Source organism: Lagopus leucura, unplaced genomic scaffold (genome assembly GCF_019238085.1).
Source record: "Lagopus leucura isolate 7727_CA_CO unplaced genomic scaffold, USGS_WTPT01 Super-Scaffold_73, whole genome shotgun sequence".
NCBI lineage: Eukaryota > Metazoa > Chordata > Aves > Galliformes > Phasianidae > Lagopus > Lagopus leucura.
The window spans coordinates 17,779,714-17,801,482 of record NW_024962252.1 but is presented as its reverse complement, the minus strand read 5'-3'; the positions used below and the strand labels follow the sequence as shown (position 1 = coordinate 17,801,482).

The following is a 21,769-nucleotide window of genomic DNA, read 5'->3' as shown; positions in this document are numbered from 1 at the left end:
ATGTCATCAATATATAAATAAAGGGAATTCCAAAAGAAATTATTAAAATGAAAACTAAAAACACAAGATAGCTAGCATTGGACATAAAAATTGCAAATAGTCTCAGCATTTCATACACAATTTCCAAGGTCTTCTTCAAAACAAAGTCAATGGTTGTAGTTTAACAAAAATTACTACTAGCTACTTACATCATGTGTCAATTCAAAGTACTTCTGACACGCCAGCTGGTAATGCATGCCCTTCACCAATTCCAGGATCTACACAGAGGAAGAAAAAATGTAAAGGATCCACAGGTAGCACACACATGCAACAGAGAACTTTGCATTTTGTTGATATTTACTACAACAAGGCAAATATCACCTTTCCCAACAGATGTGTATAGTACTTCAAGTAACTTTGCAGCACGTTTCATCTTTGACTGGTGTATTCTACTAATAACTAAAAGAATTTAGACATGCTACAATTCTTTTAAAATAATCGTGTCATCCAACCCCTACAATTCTGTGATATCATATTAAAAGCCAAGATAAAACCACAGGAAGATAGACGTGGTGTCTAAAACTTAATTTCAGTACTTTAATTTCAAGAATAAGTTGAATTAATATTTTGTTAATAAAATTGTGACAGCTATTGCTAAACTATATTGTGACACTTCTTCCATAGTAGCAGATGTAAATCTAGTAATTCAAGTGTTCAAAACACACAACAATCAAGTACACTATTTGGATCTTTATTTTCCATACTACCAGTTCATACAGATGCAAAATAAAATAGTACAGTGCTTCCATCATCAAGAAAATTTAATTCAAACCCTTCAGACAAGTATCTCTGAGAGGGAAATGCTTCTAACCCTCAATCATATTTGTCCTTTTAAAATGAAGCTATTTCTGGCCAAGCTCAGCAGAATATGTGAGTGAATAGCCTGCTTTGAACACCTATTAGGAAAATCATGCCATCTTTTGTAAACACAATTTGCGTCCCAATTCTACTGCATGTAATCTCTTCTGTGCTGTACAAAGTCCCACTCTTATCAGCAGAACACAATGTTGGCTGATTTTTTTTCTTCCTTTTTTTTTTTTTTTTGTATGTGATAAAGTTTTATCAGCTCCTCCCTCCTTCATATAGTCAAAATACATGCTCTCCCTGCTTATCAAAATGAGAAGATTGCTGGAATTAAGAGATAACCTGAGTGGATGGAAAAGTAGTTTTCTAGAAATGTTAATTTCAAGTCCCTTTCCCAGGTTTGACCTTTGTGTCAAACACAGCAACGTACTCCAGCTTAAATCCCTGCTGTCCTCATTACTGGATGCCGCCTCGTATTTATTGACAGATATATAAATAAATTACTTTTGCTGAATGGATAAAAAAAATGGCAACACAGTGCCAAGAAAGTACTTAACCACATACTTTCTCTGTCATAGTCTAACTGATTACACTTCTATGCCTCTTGCAAATTCCTGTTAAATCTTCTGTAAGAGTTCAAGATCAAGGCCAAGTGGGCAATGAAGTCTGAAATTCAGCTCTCTGACATACATGCATATGTATGCACAGAAACATGCACACTTCGATTTTTTTATCTCTCTCTTTTGAAAACGACTGAAAAAAATAGTGTTACATTAAGCAAATGGTTGAAGAAAACTATTCTAAATGCTTCAACTGTGCTTTGCCTTACATTTTTCTCTTTCTGTTCCTAACAAAAAATATCTGTATTGTGCAAAAGAGCTATCTTAACTTTCAAATAAATGCTAACTACATTGTATTAAACACTAACAACATTGTACTGTTTACTTGCATATATACACACATATGTATTACAGATAGATGCAACACATATATTCAAATAGGACAGAAACATTAAGCCAGCTTTCATTATTCCAAAAAGCCATTAAGCCCTAACATGTTTTTCTCATAATTTGGAATACTGATCAGAAGACTACATGCCCATTGCTGGTTGAATGTTTTATTTTATTGCATTCAGATTTTTCTAAACCAATCTTTCCAGCTGGAAGAGCCAACTAACTCAACCGAGTTCATGAACACTTCAGGTTCTCTCAGATTTATTAATTTAACCAAGATTACACTTCAATATAAATAGTTCTAATCCTCAGCTGGAAAGGTATTCTAAGATTCAGAATCAAGTGAGCAAACAAAACCTTTCTAAAGCCTCAACAACTTCTGTGTATAAAACCCAAAAGTTTAAAAGCATCAAAATTCTCTTGTAATTTAGAGAACTTTTAGGAAAAGTTGATCAGTTAAAAAGTTAGTCATGCTGCAGTTTGCTCAACTTTTCAATTTCAGACCATGACACTATAGCTACTTTTTGTATCAATGATGCCAATGTCCAACTATCCTTAAAAGCAGAAATGACAAGCATTACCAACCAAAGCCAGTGTTTGATTTACTAACTTACAGTGACTCACAGGATGTAAGATCACTGCTGTCTTCTCGGATAACTTCAAGTGACAGCTATCACTGACAAAGCACAGATGATGACAGAATAAAGGGGCACTTTTAATTTCCAGTTTTGTAGGAGGGATTATTCAGAACAAACTATATCATGCCCACTTATGCCCTTGACCCATCTACGAGAAAATCTTGACCCATCTTTACAGTGAAGAAGAATCAATACTGCTCTCATATACATAACGTTATCAGAGCTCTCCTTGAGGAACTCAAATTTCTAAAGAAAAGCTTTATTATTTCGTAGCTGCTCAATCTTTCCAGCTTCTCTGCAGATCCAACAAGGAACACTTGTCCCACTTCCTCAAGAATCCTCAAACCTCCCTGAGGTGACTGCTGTGTCACCACACAGACAGTACAGACCAGGTACTTTCGTCCAATTTCCCCAAATAATGTATATGATTGTATCATTAACCACACACTGTACTAACATACTTATCCATAACTCCTTTCCCCTCTCCACCAAATCTCCTCTCCAACTTTGGCTGCTGAGTCAATTTCAGCCAAATTTGTCAGACAGAGATGACAACACTACACAATTCCTACACAGTGATGAAAAACAGAGGCTGGACAAAAAAGTCAGACAAACTTTTGCAACTTATTCAGGGAAAAGCAGTTAAAATTCAGGTCCCATCCATTCTGAGAGGCACCCAGAAGGCAGACAAGCCATAAGCCTGATAATTAGCATATCAGTAACTTTAAATTGGTCACCTCACATGGGAACAGATTCACTTTTCTGTATATGATGGAGTTGAGGAATGAGGGTTACCATAAATATATCCTAGGAGGAACAGATTTAGCAGATTAATGGGCTTTAACGGGAGCAAGTTGCTGTGAGAGAAAAAGAAACAGTTAAAAAAGACAACAGTGGAGCCCAGCTAGTGGTGGCAGCGGTGATAAGGAGACGGTTGGACTAGATGATCTTATAGGTCGTTTCCAACCTTGTGATTCTATGATTCTATGAAAGTATTCTGAGTGAGAGGAACAGTCTTCTATTTCAACAAAAAGGAATTATAATTCATAATAAAAATCACCATTCCTACTACATTTGCGCTGGTAACGAAAGCAAACTTGCAGCTGCTTTTCACTGGTGTTATCCAGAAAGAGTTCTCCTCTCAAAACTACCTTAATTACCCACAACAATCTTTTGCCTCCTCCTATACTCAGACATTTACACTAAATTGCTTTACTTTGCAAGGAAGGGTACATACTGAAGGACTCTTTTTGTTGCTTCTTATGCGCCTTTCCTTTGCTACCATCTGCAGCCCGCTTTTCTGATGTTGCTTTACTGACTACTAATTAGGTTAAGATGATGTTTGGCAGCTGCATGCAGCCACCTGCTTTATAGATCTTCAGCTTTTTCAGCTGAGATGCTGCCTAGCTGGATAGTTTGAGCTCTGCAATTATCCATAGTTATTTTCATTTATTCCAAGTTACTTTGTTTTATTTGACAGCTGCTAAACTACCTCAGATTTTCAAAACCAAATTCTGTTGTAGATTCAGTTAAGTACAACTTCTTTCTACCCTTCATTGTATTCCAAAGGGGGCTAAAGATATGACTGCTGATATGATTTCTGGCCACCTTCAGTCCTGCCCCAAGAATCCATACTGCATTTCACGTCCTGATCAAAAAAAAGTGGGGGGAGTGGGAGGGGAATGTCCTTACAAAATTGAAGCAATTAGTATACATTCTAAGTTTACAAAACAGTTTCAGGAATAAGGAGCTGAAACATTTTTGCTTCACATTGGTTGTTTTCCTGCTTTCTGATCTTTGTGTTTATGCCTTTGACTTTCTCTGTATCATTCTTCTTTCCTTTGTTTTCTTCTGAATAAAAATTTTATGAGCAGTTTAAAACACTAAAAGCTGAAGCTACTGAAGCTGCCGAAGTGTAAATACACAGATGGTAATTCTACCCACCCCCTATTCCTCCCAGTTCAGTACTAATGACAGACTGAAAGTGAACCCTCCCTCCTCACTTTCCCCATGTTTCACTTACAGCTGGATATTCCTTTTCACCTATTTTACCATGTTGTCTTAAGGTCAGTATAAGGAAAGGAATGAAAACTCAACATGCAAGGACGAACAAAGGGTAGAACTGCCTTCCACAGTAGCAGCCCACCTTTAGTCTAAAAAACCTCACTGAACCGAAGTCTAACATTTGACTAATGAATGTAAATACTTGACATTGAATTTGCTTAAATTAATTCCTCTCTAGCAGTCTTGGGCACTCTGCTCTGGGTGTCCCTGCTTGAGCAGGGGTTGGACCAGGTGGAGCCACAGAGGTCTCCGTCCACCTCAGCCATTCTATGATTCAAGAACAGGCACTCTCAGTAGCAAACAGTTTCTATTCCATCCTTCTGGCAGTTAGAATACAAATTCAAATTAAAAAAATATATATTTTCCAGTCCAACCATTACTAGCTTCCAACTTAACATCTATCTTAAGCACTTTAAACCATGTTCTACGCAAAATAAAATCCATGCATACTCTAAAAATATTCTGTATTCCCATAGCCTTTTAAGATCAAACAGATTAGCTATGCTCTTCACTATTCTGATAAACCACAAGAAAAGTGCAATGTCAAAATACCAGGTCTATAAAGTATATTAGAGAAAGTACAGTCTCACTAAAATGGGGAGGACGCACTTCCAGCACACAACTATTACTTTCAAAACCATGGCTGAACACTATCTCCAGTCAATAAATGATTTCTATCTATGGATGGGAAGAGTCAGCGCTCACATTCACACCAGAGTGCCCAAAGAATTTATTTTCACTACAAAGATTCCTTTACACAAACTTACTTTGAAGACATATACTATCCACCTTGAAAGCTTTAATCGTTTGAAAGCATTTGCAAGTTTTGATGTAGTAAAGACAGTAACAATGCAAGCAATTTTGGAAAGCAAGTGGTTTTAACCTGCCACTTGAGAGATCTGAACCATGTACAATTTCTAGATTGAAGAGCTAATGCTTTTTAAGATTTTCTTGACAGCCAACATGCAGCGCTATCCCATTTTAGGACTTGAGTTTTAACTACTTAATTTACTGGGGAATAACCCCACCACAAAATACTCAGTGTCTTTGTTCTGAGTAAAATCTTAAAAATATTAATTTAACTGTTTTCAAAAACTAGCAAATATGAAGTTCTATATGGTATCACCAACAATTACATATTTAATACAACCACAAGTCACACAAGACTAGCAATTGCTACAATTAAGAAATGTTAATACTGAATAATATTACAGTAAAACTGTAATAATAAAACCAATATCCCATGACATTTGTCTGTATCAAGAATTTCAGCTGTTGTTGTGGTTTTGTTCCTGTTTTATTTATTTCCACAATAAATAGTAGTATAAAAACTGTTAATAACTATTATTGAAATGGTATCCTCATAACTTAAAAAAGCACAACACTAACTGAGGGTAGGGCAAAATTCTTCAGCTGCAGAGAAAATATTTTTACAGCCAGGAATGATCTAAAGCTTCTCTAATATTAAATCATCAGAAGAGGGAGTATGGTTTGCCCAGGCATGGCTTGGCTAATTAATTTCTCTGTCTGTAAAGACTCTCCAATCCACTAAAACACCCAACTTGTCAGAAAACAATAGTCTCATTGCAATGACTTATTTAGAATTTTATATTTGATCTAAATCTGGAAAACAGCTTTTTTTTTTTTTTTTTTTTAATTAAGAGAATAATTCTTTCTAGAAAGAAATACTATTCTGAAGTTATCTGCCTCCTGTTCATTTACATGCTTTGTTTCTTATTTTTAAGAGGAAGTAATTGGAACAAAAGCAAAAATAAATGTGGATATTCGACTTCTCCTGACTGCAGAACTATAAGTGCTCATACCTTTTGCTATTGTGAAAGCAGTGAATTGGGAAAAGGATTTGGGCAATTTCTTCAAGAACAGATTTTTTAAAGTAATTCTAATTCAAAGCCAATATCTATTCTTCTACTTGAGTTATGTAAACAACACATTATAGCACATTTAGCACAGCACAACAGATACATTTATCTGATATATGCTTTCATCTTCATATTCTTCAAACTGATTAGCCATTCTCAGATGTTATTTTACCTGATGAGCAGTATACCGAAGACAGAAATGAAATGTGATCCAAAATATAATATAAATTCAAATACTATGCAATCACACATTAGATGCTCAGCTAACCGTATTACTTTTCCAGGAAGCAATTTTTAAGCAAACAAAAAAATCTAATTTCACAAATAAAGCAACAGCTTAACCTAAGGAAAATGTGAACTAAATACAAGTCAAATAATTCAGCTCTTGAAATAAACATCAGGATTAATTCTTTCTGCTTCAGGGTATATAATAACTAGGAATGACCTGGAAATCATTTTCTGTTTACTTCAGAAAGACCATTTTAGTAGAGACAATCTCAGACAGGGCACAGCCTCAGAAAATCCAGACTGAGATAGCAAGCTGGATCTTGATACTTTACACTGAGGAGATTTACATATTCAAATGTTTTCATCACTTTTTTCAATACTGACTGTACTACAGAATGGCTGCACTGGAAGCAATGCTCACACTATTGACTCATGAGAAGTCTGGCACTCTTTACTCTGTATCACAGTCCCAAAGACCAGCTTTCTTGTTTAACACCTCATCCATGCACAGAAGCCACTTGGAAAAAAACCGTGATTACAGCATTTGTTCCCACCACAGAATGGCCTAATGCTTTATTTGTGGAAAAACTCCAGCAACTTCCTGGTCCTGTGAATCTTGAAGGATAAAAAAGGAGTACTTCTTATGTAAAAGGTATGAAGCTGAGGACAGCACTGAGAAAGTAACCTCCATGAGCAAGAACTCAGCCACATAGCTTTACAAAGCCCAGCAACATTTATTAAATTTAGAAGCCTTCTTTCTAAATACACTATATCCTTTAAAAACTCGATCTAGGGGGGATCACGAGAGATAGAGCACAGTGAGAGCAGAGAGACTGCTGCCTGGTACAATTCAGAAGCAATAGTGAACACACTGAAGAGTAGTTTGCTCTTCAAGCAATTTTCATTTGCTTCTTTATCAGTCATTTTTAGATAGTGTACAGTTTGAAAATGAGAGCAGTGCTAATCTGACAAGATACATGCATTTGCTAGAACTGATCTACCAACTTGTGGCATTTGCCGATTTGGTGTCCCAGCTCTCTACTGCCTGATTTTTTTTCCTTTTCTGGAAATGATGATCATAGAATCATAGAATCACAAGGTTGGAAAGGACCTATACATAAGCTAGACAGTACCTCATATTTTGGCCCGCACAACAGCAGTGAGGAATAAGCTTCGTAAACAAGACAGGGTAATAATTCACTTGCTTGAAGGCAAGACATATGAGTACTCTAAAACAACAGATTGAAATCCCAGAACTAAAATCAAGTTGGAGCTCAGGTGATTTGGAATGAACCCAAAGAAACAGAAGGTATAAACTAAACAGGACGGAAAATGCATCCAAACCAACAGGTTGCTGCTTGCAATTATTCGTGAAACAACAAAACCCACCTGCAGCCATCTCCAACCAACCTGGGATCAATTAAGACAGTAACCCAGCTTTCATGATTCAAGGATCTTTTCAGATAAGTCATAAAAGTTGCAAGAGAACAAGAAAAAAAAAAAATCACTGATGTGGTTGCTGATATACTACAAATCTAAATCTGATGGTCTAAAGAACTGTGAGCTCACTTACCTCAAGATAAGCCACCACTATTCAGTTTATATGATCTTGTTGAACACAGTATATTCAGGAGTAAACCAAGGGGGTTTTTTTTGCACTGACAGCACTGATGTTTTTGAAGAGAAACACAAAACAACATCAAAATGTAATAACCCCTGGTACTCTAATCAGAAAAAAAAAAAGTCCTCAACATTATCAGAGATAATTCATAGATACTAAAACCATTTTGATCAAATGAAAATGAAACACCCCAAAAAAGTAATAGTTCTGATCCAGATCACTCTGTATGAACTGGAGATAAGGGTCCAACAGACTGCTATGAATAACAGTCCTCCCAACTACAAAATGCAAATCATGATGCACTGCAAAGACAGTGTTAAGTCTCCATCAAACTCAATCTTGAACAGCTGTATTCATACTTGCACAGATTAAGGTTAAGACATCAGATCAGCTTTATTTTGGGCACTAGCTGTGCCAACGTGAAACCCTCTATGCATAGCCTTAGCTGCCACAGCTTCTCTAGCCCCTCTGGCCAGGACAGTATCAGCACTCTGATGAAGGATGCTGATACATATGGAAGGCCTGATGAGTTTCCAAACAACCTCATTGTTTGGAATGAGAAATTAATTTCAGTAGCCAACAAACTCTTGAGCTTTCAACCCCTTGAAACAAGCTTCTTAGTAGGAGAGAAGCACCGACAACTGTTCATCAGAGCAACATACCATGATGCACACTCTCGTTCACTCCTCTACCAAAGAGAGTAAGTGCTTTGAGGATCTAGTACAACAAGATGTAAAAAAAAAAACACAGGACCACATAGCAGTTTCAATAAGAACAAAATACTTGGCAAGCATATGAACAGAACTCTGTGTGGCAAACTCTGAAGATCTCAAGCCCTTGCACACAGAGATGCACCTTGAGACCCACCATGAAGATGCCTTCTGAAAAATCTCATCTGTCTCCGTAACAACAGCTACATAACAAATGCACACATTGGCAGAAAAACTCAAATTTTACAGCAGAAACCATCCACTCAGGAGGTCTCCTGGGTATAAACATAGACACATTCTTAAAGAGAAGCATTTCTTATGCTTACAGCATACAATGGAATCTGTAGTCCTCTACTCCTCACAGAAAAGCCTAGAAATAGTACCTTCTCTTCTGCATAGGGTAATGAGTTCTTAGCTGTAAATCATATTAACAGTTATGATAATCCAATTAACTCTTGTCACACAAATATAGTTGAGAATGATTCCTTGACCTCCACAGAAATCTGCTCAGCCGCTGCTAACCACTTTTAGAAACAACAGAAAGGTTACTTATAAGTAGTTGAACTTAAAAACCTCTGTACATAAGAAGGAAGAACATCTTTTGGCATTGAAAATATGAAGCATGGGTATGTTTTTTTGGGGTAGGGGGAAAATTTTAGCCCAGAAAGGGCTAAGATCCTGGGAAGTTGGGGATGACTCTTAAAACTAAAAGATGGGGATGAATGCTGGGAATGCTCTGGGACCACAGCTTGTAACGCCTTAGGCTGCAAGCAACTATATAGGTGCTGACATGACTTTCTACATGATCCTCCCAGATCATCATTGACTTCAATACTGTGCACACTTTTTTCACCAGGTGGATGTGGAATTTTCACATCTCAGAGTCCTGAAACACTTATATAAAATTCAAGTTGGTTGTCCTTGTCATGAGGCCAATTGAGCATCCTCTCAGTTCAGAAAAATGCCTTTTTCACTATGACAAAGCAGGGAGAACTGAAAAAGCATTGCAGTACATACATTGATCTGGTTTTAACAACACAGAAGGGAATTTTTCACTTTGTGACAGCCATCTAGTACACAGAGCAACAGAAGCAAAACAAAACTTTGTATCTGAAGACAGCAGAAGAATTTCAGAAGAAAACATTACTGTTTATTAAAACAGTATAATAACAGTATATAACAATAATGTTTATTAAAACAGCTGAAAGGTCAAGTTCTGAATCATTCATTCAAACTACGAATCTGTCAGGTTTTAAGGAGGCTCTCACTGATCTGGAATTAGGAGAACATCTAACAGATTCAGAAGGTACACACAAAACAAATATCAGTTCTTAGGCCAAGCAACTATATCAAGTGATTCTGAAAGATGGATGGAACCATTTACCCCCTACTAACCATTCAGTGAGCTAAAGAAAAACTAGATTGCTGATACCACTGGAAGATCAACTATTGTACCAGCACTGGAGAAGACAAGTCACAGCCTGGACTGAAGGACTATGAACTGTTATTGGCCGCGAAAGACCAAGCAGATGTGTAATGAGTACTGACAGTCATAAGATCAGTACAGTATCACAGAAGATTTGAAGCACTCCCTCCCAAATATCTCAGCCTGTCTGATTTAGAAGATCAATATCTGAAAATTTAAGATTTGTACTGAGTCCAAATCCTACTTGACAAAAAAAATGGACAAATAAAAAAATCACAGGTGAGCTAAGGAACTGTGTTAAATATACAGATCCTGCCTCACTGTGCAAAAGCACTGAAGAAATGGCCTCAGCTGAATCCTACCCACGTATAGTAAGAGCTAATACATCAAATCCTTACCAATCTTTCCAATGATTAGTGGGATAAAAATCTCAGAGCAGTGTGATTTTTTGATGCATATAAAAAGGAAATATGCAGAAAGTATCTCTAGATACTGTCAGATATATGAAAGACAGTTACGTGTCTATTTATGGACAAGGAAAGATTAAAAAAAGAAAAAAAAGAAAAAGAAAAAAGGAAATAAGACATTCCCAGGAAAAAGCATTAGGATTTTTTAAATTTGCAATAAATTAATTGTCTTCACCACTAAAAAAATATAAAATATTCTCTTTTATTTTGTATCTTAATTAATTCTTCCAAGAGCATTATTTCAAGTGAAATTAACACTTCTTTTCTAACTAGATCAGCACTCTGTTGCTGCCTGATCAGCAATGGTGATGCTCCACATGAACAAAAAAATTACCTTTCAGACTAAAAGTAGTTGCAAACAGTTCATATACATGACTTTTTGTTGAACTGTCTCATCTGAGCTCTAACCTGTACATCTCCCTTCAATGAAGATGACAACACACTTATAGATCCTTTAACCTCCTGCAAGAAGAATCAATGAGACTCACCATCCTTCAGTATGTGTGTGAAGAAGTTCTAATTTCTGCATTGCTCTCGCTATAAATGACAGGTTTTCAATTTACTGTTACCATTCAAAAATCTGATAAAATCTGTCAAATTCCAGTAGTCATCTCATAAGCTCTTGTTGTCTCAGGGAAGTTAGCACTATGCATGACTAAGAACGTACAGGATTTAGAAGTTTATTACAGAAAACAGTGACATCAAGTTACGACACACAGTACCACCTTCCATAAGTTTGTGCAAAATTAAAAAATAAATTCTCTAAAAATACTGCCAGATTCATTTGATTTTTTTCTTAACCACAATGAAATAAAATGAAGTAAAACAAAATTCTGTACTGCACTCATTATAGTAATAAACCAATCCATAATATTAAACAACAGAAGGTGATGAGAACAGTCAGCACATCAGTGGAAACACTGGAACAAGACAAGATTCTGGCTCAGATCCTTCCTAAGAGATATTTAACATACATATTGACAATTTACGTGTAGTATTCCTACATCAGTACAAACTAAAATTAAAAAACAATGCCTCATTAAAGAGAGCTCCAAACAAATTAAATCTCACCTGAGTTACTCCACTGGGAGGAACCTTGTACGACTGTAGCTTCTGCTTCAGTAGCTCAGGATCGCTGTGGCGGAATGGGCATCCTGACAGCAAAACAAGCAAGCTCACAAACAAGGCTGTTTACCCAGAAGGGAGCATAGTAACACACTCAAGAGACCTAATTGTCTAACAGCATACTAATATACAAGTTAATTGTCCATATGTGCAATTATTTTTTTCTTTAACTTTTTTTTTAATAATAATTACTCCACTGCATTGTCACCAGTACACCAGAGGCCCAAGAGTTACATGAAATATCCTAATATAAACAGGCCACAGTTGTCACTCACTGACAGGAAAGGAGACTTAGTTAGTACCTTACTTACAGTGATAGCACCGGTACATTTAATATCTGTGAAAAACCAGGAAGAAACAAGTAGTAAGAGTTAACTAGTCTTTAAAGCATAGCCCTTTGTAAAAATATTAGTTTTGAAAGTTCCAGCCTTTGAATAAGGGTTGCTTTTCTTGTGTCCCAGAATTAATCTTGTGAGAAAACTAAAGGAAACAACCTTCAGAACCATCTCAGGGGTTTTGTAGAAAAGGGTAGATGTGGCACTGAGAAAAATAGTTTAGCAGGCATGGTGGTGATGGGTTGATTTTTGGACTAAATGGCGTTAGTAGTCTATCCAACCTTAACAATTCTATGACTGTGTTAACTAGCACTAGAGTTACAACAGTAAGGCTGGTGCACATTTCTCTCACTAAATCACACAGGGGTAGGAGGTTTTAAACTACTGCAGCAAATGTAGGAACTCATGTTTGATTTAATTCATATCTCAGAGCCCCTATAAGTGTTCACACTCTGTATGTGTACACAATACATACAGAGCTAGAAGCCACCAAGCGTGATCTAAAAAGAATATTGCAAGACCACTGTAAGCTTGAAATTAAAAACGTAACTTAAAAGACTACAGGGGTGAGTAACGTGACAGACACTGTAGAAAAAAATCCTTCAGATAATTTCTCAGTATAAAACTAATACTTGTGAAAATATGATCCTAATCTGAAGTGAGAATTTTAAGAAGACCAAAACACAATTTTTGTTTGAGTAAGGAAACTAGTTTCATAAAACAGGCTTTGCAAATAAGTTCGGTATAAAAGATAATGCTCAAACACTATGCATGCCACATAGTCACTATTTTGACCTCTGTTCAGCATTACACATCATTGCAAAACAAACTGCTGAAATATTTATTTCTTTTTTAATATTGAAAAAGCATTGTAAACTCAGATCTTGTTAAGTTTCTCTTTGCAGTATCTATCTTGTCTAGGTTACATACGTGTAAGCCATGACTTCCACAGTGATAACTTAAACACTGCAGTCCCCAGTAGATACACACATCAATACTTGGTCATTTATAAATTTACATTTTACTACAATTAGAAATAAAGAATACAGAAGAGTCCTGAACGTCCTAAACTTCTGAAAAGCAAATGAGTTAATATTAGTAGAGTAAGTTTGCCATGCTGAAAGCACAGATTGAAAGGATTGCAACTTTTTTTTTTTTTTTTTTTTTTAAACACACAATGTGGAAAGAAGGGGAGGGAAGGAAAAAGAACCAAAGTTGAGTACAAAATTGAACTTTACTTGCTGAATGATACCAGTTAAGAAAGACTAATCACAAGAAGAGTAGCAGAGAACAGCAGCGGCTACCTTAATTAGTAGTCAAACTAACTAACTTCCACTTAAAATCAAATGCAATCTCCATGGTTCTCTTCTTTAGCCAAGGGCTTCCAATATTTTTGAACCTGTTGGTTTTAGGAACTCACCATGGTAATCCCCTTGACTTGGTGGATTGGACATGATAATCTTCATGCAGCTGTATGGGGTATAGTCTGTTCTCTTTCCTTCTTTCCCATAGTTGTGGCGAATGCTGTACGCGTATCCTTTGTCAAACTGAAACAACAAAAGAATATATTTTCATATACCATATCAAGTCATTATTCTGTCTACTCTGCCAACAGAAACATTGGATTATAAAGCAAATCTTGCAGACCTACTCAAATTTAGAGAAATGGAATTGCTTTCTGTTAGTTTTGATTTTCACATTATAAGGAGTTGTAAGTATCTGTATGCACGTTTTATATACACATAAGAAGAGAACTAAAAATTAAGACCTTTTAAGCAGATGAAGGAATCAATAAAGTTAAGATGATTTAAAGATCAAAACTGTGAACTGTATGATGTTAGTAAATGGAGAAGACATTGTAATACTAAACCTTTCATAAGCGTCCACAAATCAATGGCTTTATCAGGGAAAAGCCAAAATTACAGACTTCTTGACTGAGGTTCACATTTTTGTTCTCCTAAAGCATAACGGTTCTCCTACACTTTGCTTCAGCACTGAAATTCACTGTTTTTGGTCTAAAATTGAGTATTTTTGCTTGAAAACTGTACAATTTTAGCAAATCCCTTTTGTCTAACAACAGAGTGTCAGCTCCCACCAACTCCGCCAATAAAATTAAGAAAGAAACTAAAATAGGCATAAACAAGTTACGTCCTGTGAATAAGGACTTAGCTAAAATGATTTCAAGTTATTTTAGATGTAGCCATTCAAGCACACAACTGGTCACGTCCACCAGTTCAAAATTACCTCTATTTCTACACATAAAATTAATCGCCTGCTAAATAATTCAGAATATTCAGACGACTGTGAAATATCTTAACCTGCTAAAATTCATTCAAAATATAACAGAAGTATGCTTTTTTTAATCTAACCTTTGAAAAATTTAATTACATATATAACTCAAAACCTACAACACAATAAGCAAATACATAAAATGTTTAAATAAACTTTTGAAAATAAACATTGAAGCATACACTGCATCTGTCTAGATGGATAAAAAAGGAACTTCTTTATCAAGATGCTGTCACAATCAAGTTAATTGTGTTTCCCAGCACAGCCAAGACAGGATGTAGCATACAGGGATAACCTATCTAGTAAATCCTATTAAGCAGGGGGGAAAAAAAAATAGCACATCTGTTTGCTTGCAAAGGAGAGCTGAGTTTATCAACAGCATTAACTAAGGACAAGGAGGAAGACCGTACAAGGATCTTCCTTCAGGAAAGGCAGGTAAAAGAGGTATCATCCTGCAGTGACGCAAGCAGCAGCTGTAGGCTGAGAGTTGCTGCTGCAGGGGCTGCAAAATATAAACACAGCCTTTGCAGCTGTCAACTGTAGAGAAGCTTAATACAGCAAAAATCAATAGTTCTGTGCACTACAGCAACAGATAGCATTATAATAGTGAAAACGTGATATTAGTAACTTTTGTGCAAATCCATTAAGTTACGTGTGAAGCCCGTGAACATACAGCCACAAATTCTTACAACCAGAAGCTCTGGAACCTTTCTTCCTTCTTCACAAAAAAATGGATGAATGCATATTTCATTTGATTAATGAAGGATATATGTGTAAGCAAGTCAAAGTAGATAGTTCTTTATAAGGGAAAACCAAATCTTCACTGCTTTAGTTTGCAAAACAATAAATACAGCCCTCTGACAGTGCTGCATACTAGAAACCTGAACTATGCTTTTCTTATCACTTGTCTTAATGCCCCACAGAAACTGTTACTACCCAAAATGATTTTATGCTGAGATGTGAATTTTGTAGTAACAGCTGCAGGGTAACACAACATGGCCTTGGGACAAGTTGGGTATCTTCATACTGCTTTCTTTACAGACCTCTTTGGATCTTTTGAAGCCATTTCCAATCAGTTCCACTTTGTTTCACTCAAACGTTCTTTAAGCCAAACTTATTTTAATTCTTCCTTTTAGTAAGACTACAATAGAACAGTATTGTGAGAGCTAAAACACATAAATACAAATAGCTGCTGCATGTGAACCTAAAATTCTAAGATATCAGAAGACATCATCTACATACTTGGGTGAGAATCTCTTAAACTGCACTGAACAGAGAAGCCTTAAAAGCTTAAAAAATTGGAACAACTTTATAAATCTGATTTTACTCTAGCATGTAATTATAACTACTTTATTCTTTTATATAACAGAAATACTAGCACTAAGGAATGGAGGAAAAAATTGCAGAGAGGCTTTTTTGCTTGCTTGTTTTGCAATAGTGGCCATTCTTCTGAAATCGATACTATCAGGATTAGGGGCTGGTCATGGCAATCTGTTGAAATTACCATGAGCTGCCTATAACAAATATTGTTCTAGAATTATTTTTTAAATTCAGAAAACACATACACAGTATCTTTGTGGCTACTTGGCAGAATTAATGCTGTCCCCTGTAAGCACTGCACTACCCAATCCGTATTTTCTATGTTGCACTTTGGGAATTGAGCATAAACTCCCCAGCAGTCACTTTCAAAACGCAGACTCCACACTGCAGAGCCTTCACATGCAAACTATTCATTTCTCTCAAAGAAAAAGAATATGTCTAACAGCAAAGGTTAGCAAAATTTACATCTGTAAGAGAAAGTATTTCATAATGACTAATATTTGCACAGCTGGGCACCTGCTTCTTCAAGTTTTCAACTTCTTGGAATCTTCACAGCAGCAGACGGAAGAAGTGGTACAAGTCAGTGTGTGCACATTTAGACAGTTTCACCTCCTGACCTTCTGATTCTGTTTCTTATTGTTGATCATGGAAACAGAGTTTTAGCCACACTGATTTCCAGCAGGCTGTGCAGTACTCCTTAATGGAAAGAAATCATGAATTGAGGAATTTCATTTCAGAAAGCACATCCTGAGGAGCAGCCCTGTGTACTGGGGGATGAACTCAATGACCAGAAAAGCTCTTTCCTAATACTGTTGCTCTAAGGTATGCACAAAGAAAAATCACCCCCAGAAGCAATTTCCGCCAGTGAATATACACATATGTATGAGTGCAGATATAACTAGATATGTTTGAAATCTAGACATAGGGAATTGTCCCTTCCCTTCATTCCAACTTTCCCCGTAGATGTAGTATGATTCCCCCACCTACTTAAACAAGAAATTGTACGCAGAACATATCATGCATGTCAGTGTTCGCAGGGTTGTTCTAATTGCTCATAAATTACTTGCTTTTAAATTATTCCAGAAAACAACATTTCAAAACTATAAAATGCCTATTACAGTATAGACCAACTACTACATGCCACAAGATTATTATGGCAGAAAACTATAAAAAGTGACTTTCCACCAAGACAAGCAAAAAATAATCAGGCAAAAAGCAATTCTATTAATGCAGAAAAGCTAACTATGTATATACATCCACCACAGCCTGCTTTGGCACTGATTGAAAGTTATTGCTAACGTTGCAATATAATAGCAGTCCTAAAGGAACATCCTCATATTATTGAGTAACTACCTACACTAGATCACCTATTGCTAGTAATAGTTTAGAACAGTGATTTTTTGCAACTTTAAAAAATATGGCCTCAACTACCTAAATTGTTTTTCCTCTGACCAGCTCTCAGAACTTTCCAATATCTGCCAGGAATTTGTAACTTATGTCCAAGTGTGGGGTTGATGACTAATGGCTTTAATGAGAGAAAGGGATCAAGAAATAGCTCTGATTTAAGCAGTGAACCATTCAACCAAAAGTCAAGAAGCTGAGAACACTACCCTCCATCAAGTCTGTCAATTTAGTGCTGGCATGTGCAAATCTAAGAATCTAAGCACCTACTTTTTTTTTTTTTTTTTTTTTTTAATTTTAAAAGAGTGCAAGTAAATGGCCTGATCTCTAACTCGTTCCCTGATGACAAAAAATTTTGAGGACTTTCCTTTCCTCTGGACATAGCTGTAGGATACACATGATGTCTGTACTGAGATACTTCACAGAAAAAATGTAAGTAGGCAGTTTTGCAGGTTACTATGTTCCGGACAAGAATTTACAGAAGTGATATTTTCAGAAGAGCTTGATTACATAAATATGAGATCTTTGGGTAGGTGAATTCAAAGTAGTAATGGTGTTAAATTATTATTTCTGTAACTCAATCAGAAATAAGAAAATTTGCTACAGATGTAGCTTAATTGGGATCAAAGTAATTCTGGACACTTTTTGCTCGTGAGGGGAGAAAGGCGGTAAAAGAGAACAGCTGGAAGGGGAAAGGGAAAAAGGGAAGTTGAAAGGGCTGTCAAATGTGATCAGTGCTTTTCAGTGGTCTCTGTAAATCAGCCTTGTGCCTGTAGCTTGTAGCAGGAACAGTTTGTTTCCACTGTACTCCTCTAATCTGCCTCCAAGGTCAGCAGGTTTCTGGCAAGTTTTCCCTGCCATCAGTGAGGATTCTCTGGGATCCTTACTAACACCAAAAGGGAATGGAAGGAGGGCACCATCTAACAGCCCTGTCCTTCCCCTACCACCTTGAACAATGATGTTCCTTTAAGAGGCCTGTGATCTCAGAATATCCAGCTCAATTTGGAGTTGTTGGGATGCTGCTAGTAAAGCTCTCAGTTTTTGTTTACTCTTAAAAAAAAAAAAATAGGCATCCAGAGATGCCATTCAGCTGTGGGGGGGAAACCACACACTTCCAGTATTCCATGATTTACAAGCACATCACTGACTCTTCTGTTGCTGTTGTTTCAAAGCATTTATTGCATTTCAATATTCAGAAATGTCAGCTGATGTAGTTTTTAAGTGTTTCTTTCAGCAGAAGTTAAGAAGTAAATTAACAGCACTGTTAACTTTATCAGAAGTGGTAGTCAGAGAATAACAGTATCCAACATGCTTAATTCAGTGATAACACTTCATGTTCTCTGCAAGAAATGTGAGAGTATTAACAGATTGCAAAGCAGACAAGAATTTGGCAGGTAGTACAATAACAAGGACTAAAAAAGTTAAACAGAAGTAGAATAGTAACAGATTTTGTGTGCATCTATAGGAATAAGATTCAGCTCCAGACATCTAAATTCAGACATCTCCCATTATTGTCAATGGAAGTCGATGCAATCAGAGGAGTCTGGGGTGCAATTCAATTTACCCTAACAGAGGCACCAAGAGGCTCACTAAATAAATCATTATCTAGACACTATTGACTGTATTGGCTAGAGCTCTATTGATCATAATGGCAGCCTGGGATCCTAGAATAAAGAATATGTATACCAAAGAGAAATTAGATTCAGTAAGCTTGTATCAGAATTGAGAGAAATCCTTATTTTTATGCATACCACTGCAGTAGGTATTGCATATTTCAGGAGAAGATGGATAAATACTGGCCAGGGCCCTCTGCAGAGTCTGAAAAGTAAATTCCTACTGCTCTGTCTATACTCTAAACAACAAAGCCATCATATTTTATTTAGTTTTACTTAAGCACAGAAATCTAACACATTTGGTCTGGTAGCTCAGGATCCTTTATATTATACACAGTAACCTGGATGAGTATGTACAATAAAAACTTAAAAAGGAAAGAAAAAGGGAAAAAAACAGATAAATTTTTCATAGAAATATCAGCATGGAGTCACACTGCTACTCTGTGAAAAATCCTGAAACATATCCAAATAGATTCTCTTTTTGAACAGGTGATAAGATATGCAATAAAAAGCAGGACTGGGAAACAAGGTCTGGATTGCACAGAAGGAATATTTGTACTAGCCTATCGTAACATTTTAAAGCTATGGATGAGAAGACACAGGAATTCAGGGCAGGGACAGCAGAAGAGAAATTCATCAAGATCATCTCTGAGGAAAACCTGTCTCAGCTACTCCAGTCAAAGAAAATTAGACAGGTCCTCCTACAACAACATTCAAGGACAAGACCAGAAATGCACATGGAGGCACAATGTATAGCCATCAGCTCTTGAAGAAGAGCACTGCTGGTGGTATGGGCTGCACTTCACCTCTACTACGATGTTCCCAGTTTCAAAGACATCTGCAGGAGACTAGAATGAATCCAAGAAAGTCTGTTTCACCACCTGGTGTGACATTTCCGCTCAGCACACCTGCCACAGAGTTGAAAGACCTAAGCACACTTAGTACAGAAGTTGAAGCTCTCTTAGAATCATAGAATTATCTAGCCCAATCATCAGCCCACATGTGATCACTCTAGACCACATTCCTTAGTGCAATCTCTGCCCTCTTCCTGAAAACCTCTCCTAAAGACATTCAGTGATTTGGGTTGGACAACATGCCTTCATATCACCATCTGATTCTATTTATTTTTTTTGTTTTTGCGTAATCATAACAAAAAAACAAAATGTTTTGCAGTTACTGAGATACGGTTAAATCTCTTAGACAAGAAGATGGTGCCAGAACAGAAGGACATCAGGTGCCCAATGCTTTAATATATCAACAAATCTCTTCCCTCCTCCTCAAAAAAAAAAAAAAGCTGACTAATGAACACTCAGTTTCCTCAGATAAATACATAAACTTTATGTCTACTCTCAAAACGTGTAGACTTATGGTTTTTTATGCTGGCATAAAAGAATGAGAACAAGGGATTTAGAGATTTGCTATTTGCTCAAGAATACTAGCATCCTCCCCGTAAAAATTCTGCCATAAAAACACTTCTTCCTTTACTAGCAGCACTACAAAAGGCAAAAATCACATTTTAACGTGATGATCAGAGAAAATTGAAAAACACAGACATCAGTCCTTACTGCCATAATAAGCATAACTGCTTACATACAATAAAAAAAGTGTAGTCCAGTCAAGACTTACTTGAAGGCTCTAGACTTTGTGTAGCAACTCCTTCTGCATTCAGTGGCAGAAGTTTCTTTTGGTTTTGTTTTTTTTTTTTCTGAAGGACACAACTATTTTCCCACCTTTTGTTTTGCTGTTGTTCATTGCTCATTAAAGGATGAATTGACTAAAGAAAAAAAAGCAAACTGAAAACTAAAGAAGCTGTACTGCCAGATTGCTCTGAAGTAACATACGTCTCAATTATTAGTGCTGGCTGCAAAAGTCTAAAACTTAATACAATTTCAGGGAAAATACTCTGGTAACAAAACATAGGAAGGACAATTCGACTACTGTAATCCATCTAAAACCCAACGTTTTTAAACAAAGCTATGTACTCACTAGTACTGACCCAACCCTCATGCCTCAAATCCAACTTCAGTAAGAAAATTCATCAGAAAAATAATGGAATTTCAATCCAAATTCATAGCCAATCCAAAGGAATTTCACTTACTTAAGATCACTAGATTCTGTTCCCCCATGGATAGCAGGGTACATCTGTGCCAGAGAACTTCAGGAAGGACAAAGGGAACACAAAAAAACAGAGCATAACACATTATACAGAATATAAGTTCTCAGCTAAACAGCACAGTGCATTTCAATGTAAAATCAGTGCCTTACTTTCTTTCAAGAGGCAGTAACCTCTCTAAGTGTTGAAATATTTAAATCCGATGACAGTAATTCAACTTTTCCAGATCAATAACGAATCCTGAAGTATTCATAGCACAAATTAGATATAAAAAGAGATGTCTTTATTCATGAGATTCAATACATTTCAAGAGACGTGAGGCACAACGCTAAATCAATTCTGAAAGTAAAAATACTTTCTTATTTACACTTAAACCTACGTGGCATATCAGCAGATTGCACATTTGATACAACATGCTGCTTTTCTGGATGACTGAATATGAAATATAGCCACAATTTGCTGCTTGAATATAGACATATGGAATACAACAGTGAGATATAACAGGAATTACATGGACCTTATCAAAAGAGAAGACAGTGCATGATTCTGGATCTTGGAAGTCAGTTTATAAGACTACAGCAAATCTGAACATTTAATAATTTAAAAATATCATTTCAAACAATTGTATCAACATTAATTAGCTTCCCTACCAAAACCAGTGCTTTTCTGTTCAAAAAACACAGGAGCACAACTGGAAGAGACCAACCATGTCATTCATCGTGGATGCTAACAAAAAGATACAA

At 36.4% G+C, this 21,769-nt stretch overlaps 1 protein-coding gene across 7 annotated transcripts in view; it reads right to left on the bottom strand.

The window, feature by feature from the left end:
* PRIM2 (DNA primase subunit 2) overlaps positions 1–21,769 on the bottom strand; it is a 90,955-nt gene that overhangs the window by 6,712 nt on the left and 62,474 nt on the right. For all 7 annotated transcript variants that reach the window (XM_042895145.1, XM_042895146.1, XM_042895143.1 and 4 more), the window contains 3 exons: positions 13,711–13,837; positions 11,902–11,984; positions 189–257 (listed from right to left, as the gene is read on the bottom strand). In XM_042895145.1, the coding sequence (XP_042751079.1) occupies positions 189–257; positions 11,902–11,984; positions 13,711–13,837 (279 nt within the window). The remainder of the gene's footprint in view (positions 1–188; positions 258–11,901; positions 11,985–13,710; positions 13,838–21,769) is intronic.